Here is a 24983-nt window from a genome sequence, read left to right as displayed (position 1 = left end):
TCTCTTTAATTCCAGGGTGCTTCTGTCCTTGATTCGTTTCCCTCCATTGTTTTGCTTTCTGGTGCTTTGGAAAATAAGTTGACCCCCCCCTCTTCTTTGTGGCAGCCCCTCAAATCCTGGATTACCGCTATCATGTCACCCCTAGTTCTTTTTTTCTCTAGATCGGCCCTAGAACAGAGCTGAAATCCAGCTGGTTCTGGAGAACCGGTAGCGGACATTTTGAGTAGTTCAGAGAACCGGCAAATACCACCTCCGGCTGGCCCAAGAGTGGGGTTGGAATGGGGATTTTGCAGTATCCTTCCCCTGCCAGCCCACCAAGCCACGCCCACAGAACCGGTAGTAAAAAAAATGGATTTCATCACTGCCCTAGAACAACCAGTCATATCAACTGGCTGGTTCGTGCTTGGCCGTCTCCTGTGCACACACAACCTACTCCCACTCGCCCGGGAAAAGATGCTGCTGGCGGCCGTTCCGTCCTCGGGTAGAAAGCGCTCCAAACCCTCCCAGCCCTCAGTGGCCTCGCCAAGCAAGGCGCCTTCTCCTTCTCCCGTTAGCTCCTCCTCCTCCTCCCGCCGAGCCAATCGCCTGAGCTCGCTCACTGGCGGCGCTTCCGCAGACCCCGCCCCCTCTCCTTTGACCCCCGCCGCTGTCTCCGCGTTCCATCTTCCTGTTCCAAACCACGTGGACGCGCGCTGGGCGCTGCGGGGCAAAACCGTGGTGGCGCTGGGGGGGGATCCTAAGGACGGGGCGAGCTTCGGCGTCCGTTGACTCGGCCGGCATCCAGAACGGTCGGCGGGTGGGGGGTGGGTGGGGGGTGATTGGGAAGGGTTCGACCGGTGTCCAGCGGCGCCCGGCCAGTTAACAATGGCGAGCCAGGCTCCTTCCCTCAGCTACGTCGGGAGCAACTTTTTGCGGCAGAGGCTGGTGCTCTCCACGCTGAGCGGCCGGCCGGTGAAAATCCGCAAGATCAGGGCCAAGGATGACAACCCCGGCCTCAGAGGTTGGTTAGCGCGGGAGCTGCGAGGCGAATCCCTGGGGACGATTTGGGGTGCGGGGGGGGTGTTGAGCCTGGTGGGAAGGAGGCGGGCGGGCGGTTGCTGCGAGTGCCTGTTGGAGGCTCGCCCCGCTGAAAGGAGATCGGCGGGTGGATTGAATTCCCGCGGAGGCGAAGGCGGCTAAGTGCGCACCTCACATCGGTGCGCAAAAGACGGAGCCGACTCTTCGGTTTTGCCTGGGAGAAGAGCCCGAGTTATCAGGCGGTTGATAAAAAGAGTCTGTGGAATCCGCAAGATTGTGTGCTGCTGTGAAAGAAGAGCTCGGTTCGATCCACTGGGTTAGCGATCTGCTTAAAGGACCGTGGGGTGATACGCCAGTCCCACACTACCAATTCTTAGGCACCATGTCCCTGTTCATACATCGGGCTTTAGAGAATGTCAAATGATTTTCCCTCCTTTCAGATTACAGGTAGTCCTCGATTTACAGTGATTCCTTTAGTGACCGTTCAAAGTAACAACGGCACTGAAAAAAGGGACTTGTGACCATTTTTTACAGTTATGTCCCTCACAATATCCCATGGTCACCTGATCAACATTTGGAGGCTTGGAAACAGACTCATATATGACAGTTGCAGAATCCTGGGGTCACGTGATCACTTTTTGCGATCTTCAGACAAGTGAAAATCAAGGGGGAAACCGGATTCACTTAACAACTGTGTTACTGGTTGTAGTGATACACTTAAATGTGACAAGAAAGGTCCTAAAATGGGGCAAAACTCTCTTAATGAATGTCTCACTTAGCAACAGAAATTATGGTTGTATGTTAAGGACTACCGGTAGAATATGGCAATGGGTTTTTCAATCCTTCCCTGAACCATCTGTGCAGCAGCAGGCCATATCTCGGTGAGATGTTCCTAAGACAACAACCTGCCCAAAATTAATACACTGAACCAAACAAGGTAATTAAGGAAATATTTAATCACAATCACTTAAAGGAGCTGTAACTTTCCACTGCCCCATTCCTCCCTAAGAATAAAAGGTAGTAATACTTGGACTCAGAATGCTGCTTTTTACTGTCTATATATCTTGCTAAACCAAAATTTCTCAAACCATGGTTTGTTAACGAAGCTGTAATGTTAAATTCACACATATTATTATTATTATTTTATTATTATTTATTAGATTTTTATACCGCCCTTCTCCCGAAGGACTCAGGGCGGTGTACAGCCAAAATAAAAACAGTAACAAAATACAATTAAAATAAACAATTAAAAAACTTATTATAAAATTGGCCAAAATTTAAAACATATTAAAATTTAAAACCCATTAAAATACATCCCAAAAATTTTTAATTTTAAATTTAAGCCATCCCCGCGCGATGTAAATAAATACGTCTTCAGCTCGCGGCGAAAGGTCCAAAGGTCGGGCAATTGGCGCAAGCCAGGGGGAAGTTCGTTCCAGAGAGTAGGGGCCCCTACAGAGAAGGCTCTTCCCCTGGGGGCCACCAGCTGACATTGCTTGGCGGATGGCACCCTGAGAAGTCCCTCTTTGTGTGAGCGTACGGGTCGGTGGGAGGCATGAGGTAACAGCAGGCGGTCCCGTAAGTACCCAGGCCCTAAGCCATGGAGCGCTTTAAAGGTAGTAACCAACACCTTAAAGTGCACCCGAAAGGCCACAGGCAGCCAGTGCAGTCTGCGCAGGAGTGGTGTTACACGGGCGCGCGTGCGCTCCTCTATAACCCGCGCAGCTGCATTCTGGACTAACTGAAGCCTCCGAGTGCACTTCAAGGGGAGCCCCATGTAGAGAGCATTGCAATAATCCAAGCGAGAGGTAACAAGAGCATGAGTGACCGTGCATAAGGCATCCCGGTCGAGGAAGGGGCGCAACTGGCGAACCAGGCAAACCTGGTGAAAAGCTCTCCTGGAGACGGCCGTCAAATGATCTTCAAACGACAGCCGTCCATCCAGGAGAACACCCAAGTTGCGCACCCTTTCCACTGGGGCCAATGACTCGCCCCCAACAGTCAGCTGCAACTGCAGCTGACTGTACCGGGGTGCCGGCATCCACAGCCACTCCGTCTTGGAGGGATTGAGCTTGAGCCTGTTTTTCCCCATCCAGACCCGTACGGCTTCCAAGCACCGGGACAGCACTTCAACAGCTTCGTTGGGATGGCCTGGGGTGGAGAAGTACAGCTGCGTATCATCAGCGTACAGTTGGTATCTCACCCCAAAGCCACTGATGATCTCGCCCAGTGGCTTCATATAGATGTTGAACAGGAGAGGCGAGAGAATCGATCCCTGCCGCACCCCACAAGTGAGGCGCCTCGCGGTCAATCTCTGCCCCCCTGTCAACACCGTCTGCGACCGGTCAGAGAGATAGGAGGAGAACCACCGATAAACGGTGCCTCCCACTCCCAACCCCTCCAACCGGTGCAGCAAGATACCATGGTCGATGGCATCGAAAGCCGCTGAGAGATCTAATAGGACCAGGGCAGAGGAACAACCCCTGTCTCTGGCCCTCCAGAGATCATCCACCAACGCGACCAAAGCTGTCTCCCTACTATATCCGGGCCGCAAGCCGGACTGGAACGGGTCTAGATAGACAGCTTCATCCAGGTATCGGGGAAGCTGCCATGCCACCACACTCTCTACAACCTTCGCCACAAAGCGAAGGTTGGAGACTGGACGATAATTTCCCAAAATAGCTGGGTCCAGGGAAGGCTTCTTGAGGAGGGGTCTCACCACCGCCTCTTTCAAGGCGGCAGGAAAGACCCCTTCCTGCAAAGAATATTACCAAACCATAAATTAGCGTGATGATGTGACTGAATCTGTTCGGCACAGTGTGGTGTTTGGGTTAAGAACACATTAGGGCATGCAGCTGAGACATTCAGAATTCAAAAAGAATTATTCCATAAATGACCTTTTCCATTAATTAATCATTTTCTATATTGCCTCATGCGATGAAAAATCTGGCATATAGATTTTTTACATGAGATATTCAGTGCAATTATACTTACCGTATATACTCGAGTATAAGCCGAGTTTTTCAGCACGTTTTTTGTGCTGAAAAACGTCCCCTCGGCTTATACTCGGGTCTATACGGCTTATACTCTAGGTTTTTTTTTTTTTTTAAGCCCCTCGGCTTATACTCGAGTATATACGGCTTATACTCGAGTTTTTTTTTTCTTCTTTTTTTCACATTTTACCGGACGGAAGCCCTGCCGGTGCAGTGAGAGGGCGGGGCGGGGGAGCCGCCAGCCTTCTCAGCTGAGGGAGGGAGGCTTTCCCCAACCGGTAGGTGCCTCATTTCCCACCCTCGGCTTATACTCGAGTCCCCAGTTTACCCCAGTTTTTGGGGTAAAATTGGGGACCTCGGCTTATACTCGGATCGGCTTATATTCGAGTATATACGGTACTTTCTTGGACATTAGTTCCACTCTATTGGGAATATATTTCTTTGTTATTATATGTGGTGTTGCAGCCAAAATTTGTTCCACTTACAAATGTTTCTTATTAAATTGTAAACCAGTCAACTCCTAAGGTTAGAGGTAAATCAATTTTAAAATGTTTTGGTAGGAATCAATTCCTGATTTTATATTTTTAAAAGTTTTAGTTGCATAATTTTTTAGAGTGTCCTTAATTTAGCACTTATTAGATAGGCTGGTATTTAACTTCATCAATTGCTTCTACAATCACTTTGTTGCTTAATTGCTTTGTCATAATCTGAAGAATATAGTTCTCAGCGACTTGGTTAATTGATGAAGGTCCAAACACTTCAGTACTATGTTCTGAATACATAGCAATTAGTTCTGAAATGTATTTCCTTGCACTTTAGACAGAATTGTAGCTATCTCCTTTTTTACATCACTACTTTGTAACACTGGTAGGCAATTTATCAGCCTAAAAGCCCACATCTACTAGATCAGGAGTTGTGTGCCCATACAAACATAACTGCCTTAACTACTAGAAAAAAAGAGGATGATTCATCTTTTCTTCCATTGAACTTTCTCTAGATCGAGGGTCTTCTACCTTGGCAACTTTAAGACTTGTGGATTTCAACTCCAGTCCACAAGTCTTAAAGTTGCCAAAGTTGAAGACCCCTGCTGTAGATTGTATTCTTCCTGTTACTATTGTTTATTAAGAAAGTAAGAGCTTTTATTGGGCTGGAGAATCTCCAATATTGGCAATGGTAGCTTTTCTAACCCAATTGAGATTTACAACTAGAATAGACTAATGATTGATTGTCAAGCTGCCAGGAGGAGCTATGAAGGGATGGAGACCACCTGGGGCTACCCAGTGCTTGGTGTGATGGATGGGGGACGCCTGAGTTCAAATTTATAAGAAGTGACACTTTGGCCAGTTGATATGTCTTAAATCTAACCTGCAGACTGGACTTGAGAATGAAATGAATCCATGCAGGCTGAACTTCTGTAGGAATATAAACATAAACACAATTTAATAGAAAAATACACAAACTTTTTCTGCCTGAGGGTTGCATTTCATCTTTTTTGTATCTGAGTCACAATTGTGGAATTAAGATGATTTGGCTCTTATTTATATTCAATAACAATAGCAATAGCACTTAGACTTATATACTGCTCCACAGTTCTTTACAGCCCTCTCTAAGCGGTTTACAGAATCAGCAGAATCAGAATTGCCCCCAACAATCTGGGCCCTCATTTTTCCCACCTCTGGAAGGATGAGTCAGCCTTGAACCTGGTGAGATTTGAACTGCCAAATTGCAGGCATCCGGCATTCAGCAGAAGATATAAACGACAAGATTTGCGTCATTTGAAGAGAAACCAGGGTATTAACTGCAATGAATATTATACTCAATTATTTACCAAATGTGCTCCTTCTATCACATTTTCATTGCAATTTGACAGAAATTGGCAGCGGCTATAGTGCTGCACCCAAAGTTGCTTTGAGGAGCCTTGTTGGCCTGGGATTCCCAAGTTCCACACCTTTTCCCCCCCCAATCCTTTCTCAATTAGCGTCCTATTTTTCTTTCTTTCTCTACTGGCCTTATGTTAGTAGTTGCCGTTCACCATTTCTGTAAAACATTTTCTGCTTGCACGCCTGCGGAATAAATTGCCAGGGACCCCAAAGCAACTAGTGCAAAATGTGAGCTAAGGTCGGCATTCAAGATCTACTCATAAGCCACATGAAGTGTTTGTGGGAGCCAATTTAATAAACACTGACGGTTTGAAAATATATAGCCTCCTTTAATCCTATGATGTTTGGAAGAAAATTGATAGAAGCAAATATGGAAATTCCTACTGTGCCTGACTTTTGCTTGCTGTGTGGTACCTCTGTCCTCCCGTGTGTCTGGCTTAGTTTTTCCATCCCAAATCAAACTGGGAAAACATTTTAACTGCATTTCCTTATTAATCCTTTATTGACAATTCCCTGCTTCTTTCTTTTCTGATACAGCATGCTTTCTCTTCGGTCTCTGTTCTAGTGAAAGTTTCTCTGAATATGGGTAGTCCTTGACTTACAACAGTTTGTTTAGTGACCATTCAAAGTTACAGTGGCACTGAAAAATGTGAGTTATGACCATTTTTCACAATTATGACCTTTGCAGCATCCCGATGGTCACATGATCAAAGTCCAGATTCTTGGCAAATGGTTGATATTTATGACCGTTACTCTATCCAAAGATCATGTGATCACTTTTTGCAACCTTCTGACAAGTAAAATCAATGAAGAAGCCAGAGTCACTTAACAACTGGGTGATTAACTTATCAACTGCAGTGATTCACTTAACAACTATGGCAAGAGAGGTTGTAAAATGGGGCAAAATTCACTTAACAGATGTCTCATTAGACAGTATACATTTTGGGCTCAATTGTGGTCATAAGTCGAGGACTACCTGTATTGCTTTCTGTTAATTCAGCCTTCTTTCTTGCCCAAATGTCTTTCTTTTATATTCCCTGTTTTTGCAACCATAGTTCCCCTTATTCTATTACGCTGCCGCCATTTTTTCCTTTATATTGTAGAGGAGATATACAGATAGTCCTTGACTTATGACAAAAATTGAACCCAAAATTTCAGTTGCTGTTCTGAAGTGAAGAATACAGTTGTGAAGTGAATTTTGCCCCATTTTACAACCTTTCTTGCCACAGTTGTTAAGTGAATCGCTGTGGTTGTTAAGTTAATATGGTTGTAAAGTGAATCTGGCTTCTCCCATTGACTTTGCTTGTCAGAAAGTTGCAAAAGATGATCACCTGAGCCCAGAACACTGAAACCATCATAAATATGAGCCGATTGCCATCCATCCAAATTTTGATCACATGACTGCAGGGGATGCTGCAGCAATTGTATGTGTGAAAAATAGTCTTAGGTCACTTTTTTCAGTGCTGTCGTAACTTTGAATGGTCACTAAACAAATGATTGTAAGTCAAGGACTTCCTGTATTCTTTTCCGTCCCCTAATGACTTTATTGGTATTTCCTTTCTTCCTCTCTTTTTTCCTCTTGTCCTCTCTGATAGTCTCATTGCACCTTGTTTCTTTTAGATTTTCCTCTGTTATTTTTTTCTTCCTTAAATTCCTGATTCTTTCAATACACTCAGAAATCCTGCTTGTCCTCCCCATTTTTTTGGGGTGCTGTACTCCAATCATGGTACTTTCATTTTCCCAGCAATTCCTATCCTGGGAGCACGTGGGAGGGCAACTGAAGCTGATAGCAGCGTCTGAAAACTGGTGACAACGCCATCAGGTACCTTCAAGTCAGTGGAAGATATTTTGGATGGGCTCTTTGATGGCTTTTCTAATGCCAAACAGAAGGGGGAAATGCTGTAAGCCATAGATATTTGGACATGCAGACATCCCTTTTATAACCAGGGAAACCTATTTCCCTTAAACTGTGGAAAGGAAATCACTTAACACTTAATGAGTCTTCCTCAGGCTAGATGGAAGATGACTCATACTTGCTTCTTTGCCAGCTGAGGAAAAAACCTGAAATTTCATGGGGGTTTTTTCCCCCCTCATATTCCCAATTGTGGAATAAGAGAGAACATTTTCTCTCCTATCGGTACTCCAGATAACAAAACAGGGAATAACTGCAGCAATACAAACTACAGGTTATAATTACCCTAGAGTCTGATGCAAATTAATCATCAGCCCATTCAAGTGCAGCTAATTATGGAAATCAATTGTGTAACAACTGTTATCACCAAATAATTGTATAATGATAACACTGCTTTGTAAATGTGTTATTTCTTTTTTTTAATGAGCTACTTTTTCTTCCATATGACTTCTTTATGAGCAGAAATTTTAATTACTATTAAGCCAAGTGACTTACCGGAAAGAAAGAAAATTAAGGGTATCAATATATGCAAACCCCAAATTTATGAATAGTCTTCAGAATAAGACTCTCAGCAGTAGAAAGGCCATTTAAGTGTAGAGAGACAGATGGGGTTTTCAGACTATTTATAACTGACAGAGAATGAGTGTGATTCCAACCTTGCACTGATTATTTGCAACAATAAAAGCCTGCTCTTCTATTATCTACTGGAAATAAATCAAAGGAACATTTACAACAGCAATGAATCTTCTAAAATAATTTATATATAATAACCTTTATTCTCCTTCCTTCCTTCCCCAAAACCTGTATAGTGCATGACCCATATCAGGGGTAGTCAACCTTTTTATACCTACCGCCCACTTTTGTATCTCTGTTAGTAGTAAAATTTTCTTACTGCCCACTGGTTCCACAGTAATGTGCCGTGTATCGTCATCTGCGCATGCCTCTCGCGCATTGTGGATTGGGTTGGGGGGGGGGCCGGCTACTAGCTCTGCTTGTCTGTTACGGCTGGGTGATGTGGGGCGAGATGCGTGAGCTATACTGGGACGAGGGTCTTTTGTTTGCAGTCGCACTGTAATGCCATTTAGTTTCACTTATGTAACATGAACTAAACTTATGCGTGGGCAATACAAATAGTATATTTTCAGAAATTTTAATTGTCACGGGGAATTTTATGAAAACCTAATGAAAATGTTTTCAAATAATGCTTTGAATTTTTTTTAAAAAGTCAATTAAATTTAAAAAAAGGAAAATGCTTCAGTATCGGACAAAACCCCTACCGCCCACCATGAAAGCTGGAACGCCCACTAGTGGGCGGTAGGGACCAGGTTGACTACCACTGACCCACATCATAGGAAGTGAAGTTGCATTTTGAGCATTGCAATATCAATAACTAACTAAACTCACTGTTGTTCTCTAAAGAAACATTAGTGTCCAAAACCTCCAGAACCTATTACTTTTTATTGTCATATGGGCAGATATAGAGTAGTTAAAGGATGTTTTAAATGAAGTATTGCCATTCTACAATTTTATGATTGCAAACAATCAAATGTAAGGCGAGACTGCACTCTGGGTACTTGTTCTCTAGTGTTTTCTCTTGTTGCAAAATCAGGATTGTAGAAAATGAGGCATGGCAGTACCTGTTGTAGGACCCAGTGCCTTTCCTGGAATGGGTGGACTACAAAGTGTGAGTGTCAATGTTATAAGGGGATTTTAACAAGCAAAGCCTTCTTGAAACCCTGTCTTTAAAAAGGCCCTTGACTTGATAAGCCCTGTGAAGACTGTAGTGCTTCAGTCACTAGTTTCACTCTTCTGCCTTAAGAGGTTAACACCAAAGTCCTGAGTCCATTTGAAAGTCAATATGATCGCTTACACTGAGTTCAATTAATTTATGATTGAATAAGTCACGAAATAGATAATGGAATGAGAAGAGTACTGAATTGCATTGGATATTGTATATCCAGTTTAGGACTATTAGAACAGGCATTGGTAGCACTGACCTGCTTCTCAAATTTATTTCTTAAAGGAGGATGGTGAGTTTGCTTTTTCACTACAGTAAGGTATAAATTCAAATCTAACAGGTGAGAAAAAATAAGGACAGCAGGAATGAAAGCGAAAAGATTTGGAACTAGAATATAAGTAATTAATGATTTTTGCTTATTTGGTGGTCTTATGGTGTTGCAATATTTTCAGCTACAGTGGTTGCATGGGTCTCTTTACATTATCTTTCTAAGTAAAACCAAGCACAAAAGCATGATAATTGTCCATCTCTGCACTGACACTTGATAGTACCCTCCCTTCCTTCCAGAAGCTTCTGATGTTTCATTACAAAAGTGATAGATTTCACTGGCATTATTTTCTCCCCTTTTTCCTAAAATAAGGAACAAGAGTTAGAGGTGTCTGGTAGATAAATTACCTCTATTTCATTCTTTATTTTCATCTACTTCTTTTTTTAAAAAAGTCAGAAACTGGTTAAATAGAAAAATGGAACTGGGTTAGAACAATAGTGCATATTTTATTTTGCAACATTGGGAAGTCCAGTCCAACTGAAATCGTTGAATACTTTCTTGGAGGAGAGGTTTGTTGTGTGACTGTATGCATAGAATGGCAAATAGGAGATTTTTGGAGGGAAAATAATCTTACTGTTATTGATTATTTCTATCCTAAAATCGGAGTAGATTTTATTCATTTTGGCTATTTTAATCACATGATTAACAAACTATTTTAACTGTAATATGACCACAATTACATGCTGTTTGATTTGTGAAGATTGCCCTAAAGATTCTTGGAATTGCTGATGAATACTAGCAATCTAATCTGATGTGTGCTTCTCTTGACAGATTTTGAGGCAAACTTTCTCAGGCTGATTGACAAGATAACCAATGGTTCTAGGATTGAAATAAACCAAACAGGTAATTCTTTTATATTTGGTGCTATCAGCATAAATGGAACTCCAGTCTTTTGGAGCTGGTGGCATATTTGGAACTTCAGAGAAGATAATCATTTGAAAAGCACTATTTTACTAATACATTATCTGTCTTTCCTTTTATCCTACCATTTGTTTTGATGGTTATCTTCCTTCCTTCTACTTCTTCTCAAGTAGTCCTTTTTCTAGGCAATTGGATCTGTGGCCAGACTAAGCATTATATAGCGACATCATTTTTTTCTTTAAAAAAAGTTAAAAGGGTCCACTTAGGCTAGCTTCTGATTTTTTAAAATTAAAGCAACATAAAGAGAGATGTCTCACAGAACTTGATGGCTGCTAAGGGAGGTGCCCATAGTCATATTTGTGTCATCATGTACCATACTGGGAACCTAACTTTGCAGAGCACAAGAGGGCTTCCATTGAAGAGTTACACCTTTCAATAGGAAAGTAGCTATGGGAGGAAATATAGAATTGATACAGTGGATGAAAAAAAAAGTGAGTATGTCAGTTGCAAGTGCTTAAGCTTGTAGATTTAAAGATCTGGGAAAGGGAATGTGTATTTTCTTTTATTATTATTATTATTATTCATTTTTATTATAGAAACATTTGCAAAGTAAAAACAATACAAAATTTAAAAAAAGCAAAAGTAAAGTTAAGCAATAAAAAGTAAATAGAAAAGAAATAAAAGAGGAAGGGGAGAAAAACAAAGACAAATGTAAAGAAGTGACTTCCAATTTTCTTTGCAGCAGTTACAAATGCATTTGTACTTTATCCTTTCTCTCTCGCGGTACACTGTGACTCCCTTCTTTCCATGTTCTACCCTTTCTAATAATCGAGCCCATAAATCACAAGGTTTTTTTTTCGTATTGTCAGCAAAAGGTCCATAAATGGTTTCCAATTGCTAACAAATATAGTTATTATCTTTTCCCTACTGAAGCAAATCAATTTTCCCATTTCTGTAAATGATATCTACTAAGGGAGTATGTATTTTCTTATTTTCTAAGGCTTTCTTTTATTTTTGATTTGCTTACTGGACAATGCAAGTCGTGGGTGTGTATATGTGATTTTGTATGTGTGTGTGTGTGTGAGAGAGAGAGAGAGAGACCTAACACTTCCTTTCTGTGCATTTTCCTATTCCTGACCTTTAATTTCTTTCCCACCCATTGCTATAATGTCCTGGTTGCATAGTGAGAATTAACTACCACAAAGCTCTTCTGTAGGTTCGCATATGATAGAGATTGATTGACAGGCAAGACATATGTGTTGCTTTTTGCCTCTATTGCACAGCTTTTACAATAACATTCCTGTTGGTTTTTTTTTAACAGGAACAACTTTGTACTACCAGCCTGGTCTGCTTCACGGAGGTTCACTGGAACATGATTGCAGCGAAAATCGTAGCATTGGATATTATCTAGAGAGTCTTCTCTGCTTAGCCCCATTCATGAAACATGCACTAAGAATTGTCCTCAGAGGCATAACCAATGATCAGATAGATCCATCAGTAAGTTGAAGGTCTACCAATTCATCTTTTCCTATTCCTAGCACATTGTTCATACAGTACTTTCATAGAATTGTGAAAGGGGATGGGATAGAGTCAGGGACATCTTGTAGGAATGGGGTGGGTGGGAGTCAAAATAGCATGCATCCACACTATAGGGACAGTAGTTCTCAACTTGCAACCATTTGTTTAGCAACCATTCAGAGTTACACTGGCCCTGAAAAAAGTGACTTATAATTGGTCCTCACATTTGCGACCGGCGCAGCATCCCTACTCTCACATGATCAAAATTTAGACGCTTGGCAGCCAGCTTGAATTTACAACGATTGCAGCATCCTGGGATCTTGTGATCATAATTGTGATCTTCTCAGCCAGCTTCTGAAGACAAAGTCAATGGAGAAAACTGGATTTGCTTAATGACTGCATGATTCACTTAATAACTGGGTGATTCGTTTCACAATCGTGACCAAAAAAAGTCATAACTCAGCCATGAATCACTAAACAACTACTTTACTTAGCGGTGGAAATGATGGTCCCAATTGTAGTCATAAGCCAAGGACTACTTGCACTGAAGTCCCACCTCATTTTTATATGCAATGTGACCCACACAGAAAAAGGATTCATTGATTCCACAGGCACAATTTTCTTGAATATGTAGCTCCCTGTGGAATTCCCTTACAAAAACCCCACCTGCAAATGAGGATTTGGGCATTAGAGAGAGGCAGCATACTATCAAATGCTGCAGTGCTCCATCGAGTGCATAGAGAAGCCCATAGAACAGAGATCTTCAAACTTGGCAGTTTTAAGATTTGTGGACTTCAACTCCCAGAATTCTCCTAACAGCATAGCTGGAGTTGAAGTCCACAAGTCTTAAAGCTGCCAAGTTTGGGGACCCTTGCCATAGAAGAAAGATGGATAGGCCATTGATAAGGAGCCATGCAGTTTTTTTATATGATGGCTCCCAAGAACAATGTGAGATTTCTTCATATGCTCGGACCCAGAGATGGGCTTAAAATTTTTTAGCAAGGGGTTCTCTGCCTGGTTGCTGGGTGGGCGTGGCCATAGTGGGCGTGGCCTCATTTGCAGGTGGGGTTTTCGTAAGGGAATTCCACAGGGGAGCTACATATTCAAGAAAATTGTGCCTGTGGAATCAATGAATCCTTTTTCTGTGTGGGTCACATTGCATATAAAAATGAGGTGGGACTTCAGTGCAAGTAGTCCTTGGCCTCCTGCACCACAATGGGGGGTGCGTTTTTGCCCTTCCCAGGCTCTGTAGGCTTTCGTTGAACCTCCGGGAAGGCGAAAATAGCCTCCCCAGGCTCTGGAGGCCACAAATGGGCCCGTTTCCGGCCTTCCTGATGGTAGGCCCATTTTTTCACTATCCTGGAGCCTCTGCACGCACCCTGCACTTCCCTGCATACAAAATGGGCTGTATGGGGACTCTTGGGAGAGGTGAGGCCGGGTGGGGTGGGCGGGGCCGGACGGGGTGGGTGGAGCCAGCCAGATGTGGGATTTGGGGGTTCTCTGAACTGCACAGAATCTTAGCTAGAGGTTCTCCCGAACCTCTGCAAACCCCCAGCAGCCCACCCCTGCTCGGACCAATGTATATTTTCATTATTGCAGATTCTTTTTCTGTCTTCCCGTATAATGTAATTTATATAGAAAAAAGTCTGTAAAGGGGTGGCCTTGGGGTCAGGATGCAGTATTATGTGACTCTCCTTTTTAAATGTCAATGTCAGTAAGTCTCAAGGAAAAACAGCATTAGGGAGAATCCCTGAGTACTTTGCTTGCCCCAATCAGCTCAGATATACTCTGCATTGGTCCTTATAAGTTGATCTTGACCAACATAAACATAACTGAAAAGGCAATCCATTTTGAGGATTCCATGTATGTCTTCACCAACGCCTTAATGAATCTACAAGTCTACAAATGCAAGCCAGGGAAAGACATGTACAGGTTCTGAGACTCTCCACCAGATGGACCCTCTGCACTTTTACCTTTTCTTACATTTCGGATAAAACAGACGAGAAGGAGAGAAGTGGTGCAAACTGCATCCTTCTCCTTTTAAACCGTTTATAAAAACGGATGAGTTCCAATTACCGAACATTTTCCTTTTTGGCCAGTTGCCTCCCCTTTCCAATATCGGCTTGGTTAGCTGATTGTGCAGAGTGGAGTGTTCAGTGTTGTTGGATAAAATGACTAACTGGATGCCAAAATATTATCCCCACTGCCTTGCCCTGTCAGTGTTGGTGGGAAGAATTGTCCAAGGAACTATTCAGAACAAAACAATACTCCCACCAACATGACAGAGCAAGCCACTACTATAGAAACAGATAGCAAATTCCTCTCCCTCTTAGCATTAATGATGTTACCTAGTTGGTAAAGAAATGCCTGCAAGAAAACCACCAAGCTCAGAGAGCAGCAAGGACTACACATATGAATGTACTCCAAGAATAACTTCACTTTCTTTCATAGAAATGGTGGACTATTGTGGCATTCAGTGCCTGTGAAACAAGAATGGATTAGTAGCTAATTTGTGCATCAGGATTGAGAGAGATTCTTTATATAATTTATTGATTGCTAATACGTGATCTTGTCTTTTTTAACTTGTCAGTTAATATACAAACTTTATTTTTTTTTTCATCATGGACTTTCGATTTCTTGTCTCAATATTGAAAGTGTTCTCACGTAATAAAAAATGGTTTTGTAATGAATATTTCAGGTGGATGTTCTGAAGGCAACTGCTCTACCTTTGTTGAAAAGATTTGGAATTGATGGTGAAGAATTAGAATTGAAGGTAAGAATTTGCTATTGGTCAGGACGTCACTGCACTTAAGAAATGTCTTTATAAAATAAATTTCTATGAGTTCATATTTGTCCATAGTATTGGTGGCCCCATCTTCTTCCTCTTCATTTTGGCAGCTGCATTAATTTAGTAGAATCTTATCAATCCTCTGGATTTTTGACAGACAATCAAGGCTGTTTTTTATTGTTTACAGATAATAAGGCGGGGTATGCCCCCCAAAGGAGGAGGGGAAGTGATATTTGCTTGTCCTGTGAAGAAAATATTAAAACCTATTCAATACATTGACCCTGGTAAAATTAAGCGTATCAGAGGTATGGCGTATCCTTCTTTGAACGTATCTGAAGAGAATTCTAGATGCTCTTTTCATTCGAAGATTTAGTTCAATATCCACTTAATGCGGACATGTCTAACCTGCGGCCCATGGGCTGCATGTGGCCCTGGATAACTAGAATGCAACCCCAGAAGATTGTAATAAAAATCAAAGAAGTTTGTTATTTATATACATTAACTATATTATATATTTTATGTGTGGCCCAAGACAATTCCCAGTGTGACCCAGGCAGCCCAAAAGTCAGAATGCCTGGCTTAACGTATAAGTAATCCCTGTTGAGATCAATTACTGAGTTCACACGTCACACTGGGTCAATATAGTGTGATCGGTTACCCTGGAACTCACTGACTGACTTTGGATCAATCTTCTCTTTGGGTTGCTGATATGGTGGGATAGACTTAGGGAAGAAATTAAGCTTCCCAGAAAAGATGGAATCAAAACACAATTTAAAAAATGTGATTAGCTTACTGTGTTATATGAGCCCAACCTAAGCTTTTTAAGAGCCATGATTTATGGTTTAGCATATTATTCAGGTTCAACCAATTATAGTTTATACAATTAAGCAAATGATAAGTTAGAACAGGATGCTTTGCAGTATTAGATGTGATTCTGCGCATGACGGATGTGAAGTACAAGAACATCAATAACTGAGTTGTGAATAAATAGCCTGAACTTTCTAGCAAAATATTCACTTTCACAAGATATAGTGAGCAGGTGGAATTCAGATGGGTCAATTACAATATTTTTCCTGAGCTGTGGAACAAAGTCCTAAAACAATGCTTGATCATGCAAGCATTTAATTCCTCATGAGTCCATTCATATCTAAATTCCTTGTTTAATTGGATTAATATCAGTAAATTAACTATGGCTGAGCTTTTTTACTGTTATCTGTTACTAATAAAACACAATGAGATAGCGTGACAAAATAATAAAAAGATAATCCAGTTGTTAACTCACCAGAGAAGAATGCATGAAGATAGAGAACAGTACTTTCCTGTGTGATCTTCATCCTTCCAACTTTATCTCTCATAAATAATGACTATACTGGAGCTAAGTTCAGATATTATTTGCAGGGGATGGGTAACTACCACCTGATTTCTCGTTGTTGTTGTTAACATTAAATTATTGGTTAACATCAGGCCACATGAGCCATCTCCTCAACATCAAATCCAGGTTAGGTGTTGCCACCACTTTTTCCATGTTGAGTTGGCTGTTTTGAAGTTGGTAATTTGTCTGGAGTTTGTCTACAGTGACTTTCTACAGGGTTACTATCATAGTCATTGGATTTGGTATGAACTTTTGAACCAGAAAAAGCATTCTTATAAATAGTACATGCATAGTGTGGTTTACAATTTGCTTTTCGTGGTTGCAAAATATTCAAATGTGGATTGTGCATAGATGTGCATGTATTCATGAAGGAAATGCCCCAGGCACCCTCTTCTGGTACTTGACCCTTTTTTTGTTTTCAAATGTATTCGGAAATATTTCCTTAGCTTCTTAAACCAGCTATTCGGTCAGGGTGTCTCCCCAGATAGCAAACCGAATGGTGGATTCTGCAAGGAGCATCTTGAATAAATTCCTACCAGATATCTACATTCATACAGATCATATGAAAGGGACCAGCTCTGGAAAGTAAGTTTTCAGATAATTCTTTTGAATGTATATATTATGGCTTCAGAGATTTTCATGCAATCACAATACTGTCTTAACAGTATCTATTGCTATCAAGGGTTATCAGCAGTACAATCTAGGAATTCTTTGTGGATGCCAAAGGGGAACTTAATGTAGACCAAGGGTGGCTTATGCCTGTTTTAGTCTATTTTAATATAGACTTTTAATTACTTAGCCATTAGATCATATAACCTCATTTTGGAATAACTACCTAGGATAACCTCTTTGGAGAAGGAGCTTGCCCTCTCTTTCTTGAACCTGCTAGCAAGCTATCTCCCATCTTTCTGACAACTTAGAGACCTTCTGATTAGAGCTGATAGAGCCCATCTGTTTTCAAAACTTATAGGAAAGGATTTCCTTTGACTCCCTCATCATTTGTAACTGAACCATTGAGTGGTCGAGCAGGTGCATTGCCCACAGAAGTCTTTGATTTGATCCTGATTTAAAAGGGTTAGAGTTAGCAGCAGGGACTAATAGATGCCCTTGTTAGACTTCTTGGAAAGCTGTTGCTGGTCAGAATAGCAATTGCTGGCTTAGTGAGCCAATTGCTTGACCCAGTGGTAGGCTGCTTGTTATGTTCCTAGATAACAAGAAAAATGAATGACATCAAATTTATGGTCGATGTTTGGATTGGCTATCGTCTATTTTTAAATACTTGTGTGTGATTAAGAAACCACCTTGGCTGTCAAGGTTTGGACCCTTATGTCAAAGAGTAACTACATTTAAAAAATGTATTTTTAAATACATTTTAAAAAACACCTTTCCCTTCAGCTTCTCCTCTGCACCCATCTTTCTTTCAGGTCTCCTGGCTTTGGTCTGTCTCTCGTGGCTGAGACTACAAATGGGACTTTCCTTAGTGCTGAACTGGCCTCTAATCCCCAGGGCCAGGGTGCTGCTGTACTTCCAGAAGACCTTGGTGTGAACTGTGCGAAGTTACTTCTTGAAGAGATCCACCGAGTAAGTGGCTGATTCTAGGGCTCTTCTGAAGAATAATTGCTAGGCCATCCTCACACCTGGTGCCCTCCATATATGTTGAAATCTGAACTTCCAGAATTCTGGCCATCCGGATGTGGTGATCCCCAAATATCAGGAAGGCATCAGAGATGGGAAGACTCTTTTAGAAGCTCACATTCGTTCATGAGTTCTTCCATGCTGGTTGGAAAGTCTGGCACCAAGCTGAGGAAGCCTGTGCTAATGCCTCCCTCATCATCCTATGTATTTTTGTTCTGTGCATATTTACGTTTATGTAATTTTAGTTATATCATTTTAATTCTGCCCATATTTTATTATGATATAAGCTTTATATTTTCTAGGCAGCGGCAACAGCAGAGTTGTATATAAAGGCTTTTTTTCCAAATACAACAAATAAAATGCACCTTTCTTTTGGTTAGCAACTAGAAGAAGTCTGTAAAGAAGATCCTCAGGGTTACAATAGTAATTGGGAGAGGAATTTCCATTGCTACGTGAGGCAGTTGTAAAGAGTGATGTCATCTGAATTCATGACTTATTTATTTATTTATTTGTTTATTTGTTATTTGCATTTCTATACCGCCCTTCTCCGAAGACTCAGGGCGGTTTACAGCCAAGTTAAAAAGACATATACAAAAATTAAAGCACAATATTTCAATTAAAAATCTGATTCCATAGGCCAAAATATTAAAATAACAAGTAAAACTATAAAACCCAAAACCATCAATAAAACCACCCATTAAAATTGCCCTTAGGCCAGCCCTGCTCGGTGAAACAAGAAGGTCTTGAGCTCGCGCTTAAAGGTCCAGAGGTCAGGGAGTAGGCGTAGTCCCAAAGGTAATTCATTCCACAGGGTAGGTGCTCCCACAGAAAAGGCTCTTCCCCTGGGGGCCGCCAGCCAACATTGTTTGGCTGACGGCACCCTGAGAAGGCCCTCTCTGTGAGAGCGCACAGGTCGATGGGAGGCTATTGGAGGCAGTAGGCGGCCCCGTAAGTAACCTGGTCCCATGCCATGGAGTGAAGGAAGTCCCTGGAGTCCCCATTAACCAAGTTCCACCAGTCATTGGGCAAGGATCCACTCCATCAAAGTCATTCCTAGCTTGGGCCCTCCCAAATCTGGGCCCTGGTAAGATAAGGAACTGCTCCTCTTGAATTCCTTCAACTGGTCTATGGCCTATTTCACCCCTTCTCTCAAAATCTGCTCCTTTGGCTACCCAGAACAGTGGCACTCCTTAGCAGCAGTGGCACCAGCAACACTAAGGCCTTCAGCTTTCTCAGCCAGCCATTCCCACCCCAGGCCTCTATTTCAGACCAAGGAGAGCCACCTCAAGCCCCGCGCTGTGATCAGCCACCAAAGTGTACCCCAGCTGCCACTGAGATGTGTGCAGTGGGCCATGCTATGCCCAGTTGACTTTCACTGTCTTCCTCCCACTTTTGACAAGACGTGCCCAGCCTGACTCTATGCAAAGCAGCTGCTAACCAAGCCCATCCCTCCCCAAATTGTATATATCCATCTCAGAATGTTTTGGCAAGCATTGCAAGAAGGCCATTTGTGATTTGGAGAAAGTTCATGCAGTCTCAGAAAGAAGGCCTGGTATGGCCAGCACCTGTCTTGCAAAGAGCCAGGCCATGTATGCCTTCTCAACAGCAAAAAATGCTGAAGGTCAGGTGGAGGTGACAGGGCCTAAGGAACGCAGGTGGTGGTGGCAGCTGGGAAGTCTAGCCACAGTGTGGGGCTTGAGGTAGTGGCACTGGGACCGGGGTAGGGGCCCAGATAGGAAAAGAACCCAGGCCTCTACTTAAGGCCTAATACTTCTGATGCTGGCACTGTCACTGTGCACGATCCAAGATGGCCAAATGGGCAGAGATGGAAGTTGGGGGAGAGATAGTCAAAGTGCCCCTGCAGTTGTTAAGAATAGAATGGAATGGAATGGAATGGAATGGAATGGAATGGAATGGAATGGAATGGAATAGAATAGAATAGAATAGAATAGAATAGAAAATAGAATAGAATTTTTTATTGGCCAAGTGTTATTGGACACACAAGGAATTTGTCCTGGTGCATATGCTCTCCGAGTACGTAAAAGAAAAGATACATTCATCAAGAATCATAAGGTACAACACTTAGTGATAGTCATAAGCTACAAATTAGCAATCAGGAAACAATATCAATATAAATCGTAAGGATACAAGCAACAAAGTTACAGTCATAATTGGAAGGGGATGGGTGGTGGGAATGATGAGAAGATTACTAGTAGTGCAGACTTAGTAAATAGTTTGACAGTGTTGAGGGTATTATTTGTTTAGCAGTGTAATGGCGTTCGGGGAAAAACTGTTCTTGTGTCTAGTTGTTCTGGTGTGTAGTGCTCTATAGTGTTGTTTTGAGGGTAGGAGTTGAAACAGTTTCTTTACAGGGGTCTGTAAATATTTTCACAGCCCTCTTTTTGACTCGTGCAGTATACAGGTTCTCAATGGAAGGCAAGTTAGTAGCAATTGTTTTTATGCAGTTCTAATTATCCTCTGAAATCTGTGTCTGTCTTGTTGGGTTGCTGCCAAACACCAGAGTTTTGATTATGTGACTGAGGGCGCTTCAGTTTCTGATTTTGTTTGTTTTGTATTTCACATGCACCCAGGCTGAGTTGGGCTGCATGGAACAAGCTGTCCTTGTGAAACAGATTGCCATATGCCTTCTGTTGCACCATTGCACTGCAGTGTGAGATAACAGTGTGTCACAATTTCAATTTTGGGAAGCAGTTGTAGGATTATTTAAAGATATACAGACATCTCAGATATAATTTTGAATATACTGCTGTGCAATCGGATTTGTGAAAATAATTGTTTATCTTTTGACTTTTGAAATGTAAGAGCAGAGTTCCCCTATGCTGTCTCCCAATTTCCTTTTCCCCTTTTATCTATAGTTTGTGGCTACCACAAAGCTTAATGATTAAAGCATTTCCTTCGCAGGGAGGCTGCGTGGACTCCATAAACCAAAGCCTCATTCTACTTCTTATGACTCTTGGGCAGCAAGATGTCTCCAAAGTTCTTCTAGGACCATTATCACCTTACACGTAAGTTTTCTCATCCACACCCATGACTACTTATTCTTGCTCAGTTTGTTAACTGAAGTGACAGGAAGCCATTTAATAGCTGCTGCTTGGAACAGTTAATGGCTGCCAAAAGAACTACTTACGCTAATGTTTAGAAGATGCCATGCAATATGTTATTACTGTTTATATAATGCCATCAAATAACTTTCTTATCAATTCACTGAATCAAGCTAATGAAGCTTGCAGGGACAGATTGCAATTGCTTATATAGACAAAGGCCAACATGAATTATATACCTATGGTGACATGTTCCTTTGTAAAGTGTCTGTTACCAGGAGTAACTCCCTGGCTTGCAATTTTGATAGCAATGACTTTGAGTAGGAGGTATTTTGAAATAGCAGATGTTCATGTCACAACTTTCAGCATTTGTGCAGCAAATTTCAGCATTTCAGCAAATTTCAGGACTACCAGTACAGGTAGTCCTAAACTTACAGCAGTTCATTTAGTGACTGTTCAAAGTTACAGTGGCACTGAAAAATGTGACTTATGACCATTTTTCACAGTTACCACCTTTGGAGTATGCCCATGATCATGTGATCAAAATTCAGATGCTTGGCAATTGGTTCATATGTATAACAATTGCTATGTCTTAGGGCCATATGATCACCCTTTGCAACCTTCTCACAAGCAAAGTCAATGGAGAAGCCAGGCTCATTTAACAACCAGGTTACTAATTTATCAACTGCAGTGATTCACTTGAAACAACTGCAGCAAGGAAGGTCCTAAAATGGGGCAAAACTCACTTAACAAATGTCTAACTTAATAGAAATTTTGGGCTCAATTATGGTCATTAGTTGAGGACTACCTGTATTCAAGAGAAACAGATCCATTCTGTTTGGATCCGAGAGCCAGTTTGGTGTAGTGGTAAGGACACTGGACTAGATAGAACCAGGGAGTCTGTGAGTTCTAATCCTTCCTTAGGCATGGAAACCAGCTGGGTGACTTTCAGCCAGTCATTTCCTCACAGCTCAGCTCGCCTTACAGGAATTTAGTTGAAGGGAAAATAAGCAGGTAGGAGTAGTATATATATATATAATATATATGTATAAGCTGACTTTTCTTGTAAAATAAATAATAAAGGCAAGATAAAAATTAAATACATTGCCTTGAATTGTATAAAAGAAAGGCACAGTAGTTATTATAAGCACAACAATGTGAAATTACGGCTGCCAGTTCTTTAGCTGGTGTTGGCCTTCATATGGATCAAGTTTTTCTTCTTACTGCAGTGTGACTATCGTATTTCGGTGTACTAGACTGTGAACTGTCCTTTTTCGGTTATCATGGTACCGGTGCTGTATGTATGAAAGGTACAGTACTGTGATAACTGAAGAATGATCGTGCCATCACAATGAAATGGGTTGTACTATGAAATTACTGCCGGGCATTGTTATATGCTTTTGAGAGTCAATCAGGAGTTTTTGAGATAGAAGAAGGAGAGGAAGAACTTGTATGCCTCATTGATGGATAATAGTCCATTAGTAATATAGGAAAGTGCAAACATTCTGCATGGCTTAGTCATTAAAAAATCTTTTTTAAACTGGTAATAAGCTTATGAAGCCAACTTCTCCGAGTAATATTTTGGAAATGTTAAAATTCCGTGCAGACTTTTTAAAAAATTCTCTAAATATTATTCATAAATGATTTTTAATTTCATCTGTCTTTTAATGAATAGGAAACTTTACTTTGGAGATAAGCAGTTTTGCTCACCTATATATTTATTTATTTTTACTTTTTATAACATTTGACAATGGCAAAGTAATGTATTTTGCAAATAATCAGGTAGACATTTTTCATGAATAGGTACACCTTTTGAAATGCAGATGTTCTTTGTGTTGACTACAGTTTAGAAAAAAAGATGTATACTTATAGTTGTTTTTTCCTTTCCTTTTAGAATTGAATTCCTACAACATTTGAGAAGTTATTTCCAGGTTATGTTTAAAATTGAAACCAAACCGTTTGAAGATGAACGAAAGGGAGGTGAAAAAGTCTTAATGACCTGTGTTGGCATTGGGTTTTCTAATCTTAGCAAAACAGTAAGATGATACTTTGCTCATGGATTTCAATTAAAAAATACAAAAATTAATTTTCTGTTGATATACTTTCACGCGCATGTTTTACTCAGGAACAGTATGTGGATTTTGTGTGCGTGACTGATTTTCACTTATTAAAGGAGTAGTTGTTGCCATTTTAATCCCTTTGAAAGACGTTTGAGACTCCATTATGGACTTTCAGTGTGTATGTTGAAGATTACATTTATTGAAGATACTTCTAGACATTTACAATTGGTTTTGGAGCTGGAAATGCAATCTACATATCTATTTTTTCCTTTTATTGTAGAAAGAGCATGTGCGAAAATCTTGTTCAAAATCAGATACAATGATAAACAAATTTGTGCCATACAGAATTAAAACTGTAATTGAATTTTTCCAAGGAAGCTCTTTAGTATGCATTAAATTAAGGTGGATATTTTGTTATCAGGCTTTTTTTCAAAAAGGAAAGCTCTTAAAGATGATAGACTGCAAAGCAGTTCTCCGTGGAGAAGGAAGAACTCTTTTCTATACATCTTCTTTCTTGACCTTAGGGTGAAGTCTGAACAGAGATTTAACTTTTTATTCTGAGTAAATGGATGCTAAAACTGTTTTCTCTTAGTCAGATGTAGTGACAGTTGATACAGAAGCTTATTGATTCCATGATATATCAACTTCAATTTTCTGTATCTGGAAGTAATTCTGAATCAGCAATTGGTTCATGAAAATCTTACACAAAGATTTGTAAAAATAAAACTTTTTTATTAAAAAAAAAAGAAAATCTTACACAAAGGATGGCTGTTTTTCTGCTGAATATCAATCAAGCAAAATTTTTCTGTATCTCTGAATGATTTGAAACCTGTTTTCTACCTGGAAAATATTCTATCAACTGATTCATGCATTCTTTTTAATTGTTTATATCTGCTCTCTTATTCCTTTCCATCCTCCTACTACAATCTCTCACACTGGGGATTATTATTACAAACCACAAGCAGGTTCTAAAGAAAAGCCATTTTCTTATACGCTACATATCCTGAAGTATGAATAAAAGCTGAAATTACATCCAGTTACCTCACTTGTGTACAAAAATAAAGAACTTGAGAATAACACAAAATAAAAAATGGGAATAAAAATGTAACACACGTCCCTTGCTATATTTTTTTACTGTTTCTACAGGCATAAAGATTTCCTAAATTAAATGTTCTTCTGTGAATGACTTGGACTTTACCAGCTTCTGGAAAATTCAGGGAAATGGAAAACTCCCACTCGCAACAAACCTTATTTCCTGAACTTCTAATTCTATCCCCTTTTTGAAAAAAAGAGTAAAACTTTTCAGTCAGCAGGGTTGGGTGTGGATAGGTAGTCCTCAACTTAGATCCCCAATTAAACCCAAAATTTCCATTGCTAACCAAGACAGCTGTTAAGTGAGTTTTGCCCATTTTACAACCTTTCTTGCCGGTTAAGTGAATCACTGCAATGGTTAAGGGAATCCCACTTCTTCATTGACTTTGCTCATCATATCATAAAAGGTGATCACATGACCCCAGGATACTGCAACTATCAGTTGCCAAGTGTCTGACCCATGAGGATGCTTCAACAGTCAAAAGTGGAAAAAAGAATCATAAGTCACTTTTTTCAGTGCTGTTGTAAGTTCAGATGGTCCCTAAACAAATGGTTGAATTTGAGAACTACCTGTACATGATGGGCTCTCAAATGCACCCTTTAGAGCAGGGATCTCCAACCTTGGCAACTTTTAAGACTTGTGGACTTCAACTCCCAGAATTCCTCAGCCAGCATGGGCTCAATTGCAGCAAAGCTGGCTGAGGAATTCTGGGAACTGAAGTCCACA

General features: G+C 40.9%; 1 protein-coding gene across 2 annotated transcripts; it reads left to right on the top strand.

The window, feature by feature from the left end:
* The first annotated feature begins 807 nt into the window (after nt 1-807).
* On the top strand, nt 808-23915 carry RCL1 (RNA terminal phosphate cyclase like 1). 2 transcript variants are annotated; one of them, XM_058171851.1, is made up of 9 exons: nt 808-1000; nt 10640-10711; nt 12051-12226; nt 14946-15020; nt 15223-15347; nt 16867-16992; nt 17832-17988; nt 20965-21068; nt 22999-23915. In XM_058171851.1, exons 1-9 carry the CDS (start codon nt 865-867, stop codon nt 23147-23149), a joined length of 1122 nt encoding a protein of 373 aa, XP_058027834.1. In that variant the 5' UTR covers nt 808-864; the 3' UTR covers nt 23150-23915. The 2 variants fall into 2 exon arrangements, with proteins under 2 accessions (XP_058027834.1, XP_058027835.1); XM_058171852.1 differs by lacking the exons at nt 808-1000; nt 10640-10711 and having other exon boundaries at nt 12133-12197.
* Nucleotides 23916-24983: the final 1068 nt, after the last annotated feature.

The sequence above is a fragment of the Ahaetulla prasina genome, chromosome 2, assembly GCF_028640845.1.
Source record: "Ahaetulla prasina isolate Xishuangbanna chromosome 2, ASM2864084v1, whole genome shotgun sequence".
Lineage (NCBI taxonomy): Eukaryota > Metazoa > Chordata > Lepidosauria > Squamata > Colubridae > Ahaetulla > Ahaetulla prasina.
Note: the sequence above shows the minus strand (reverse complement) of the source record. Positions and strands in the feature narration are given on the sequence as shown.

Coding starts and splice junctions, on each gene's coding strand:
- RCL1 (XM_058171851.1), top strand. CDS start 865: ATGGCGAGCCAGGCTCCTTCCCTCAGCTACGTCGGGAGCAACTTTTTG. Junction 12,227..14,945: donor ATGATCAGATAGATCCATCA/GTAAGTTGAAGG, acceptor TGAATATTTCAG/GTGGATGTTCTGAAGGCAAC. Junction 17,989..20,964: donor TTCTTGAAGAGATCCACCGA/GTAAGTGGCTGA, acceptor TTTCCTTCGCAG/GGAGGCTGCGTGGACTCCAT.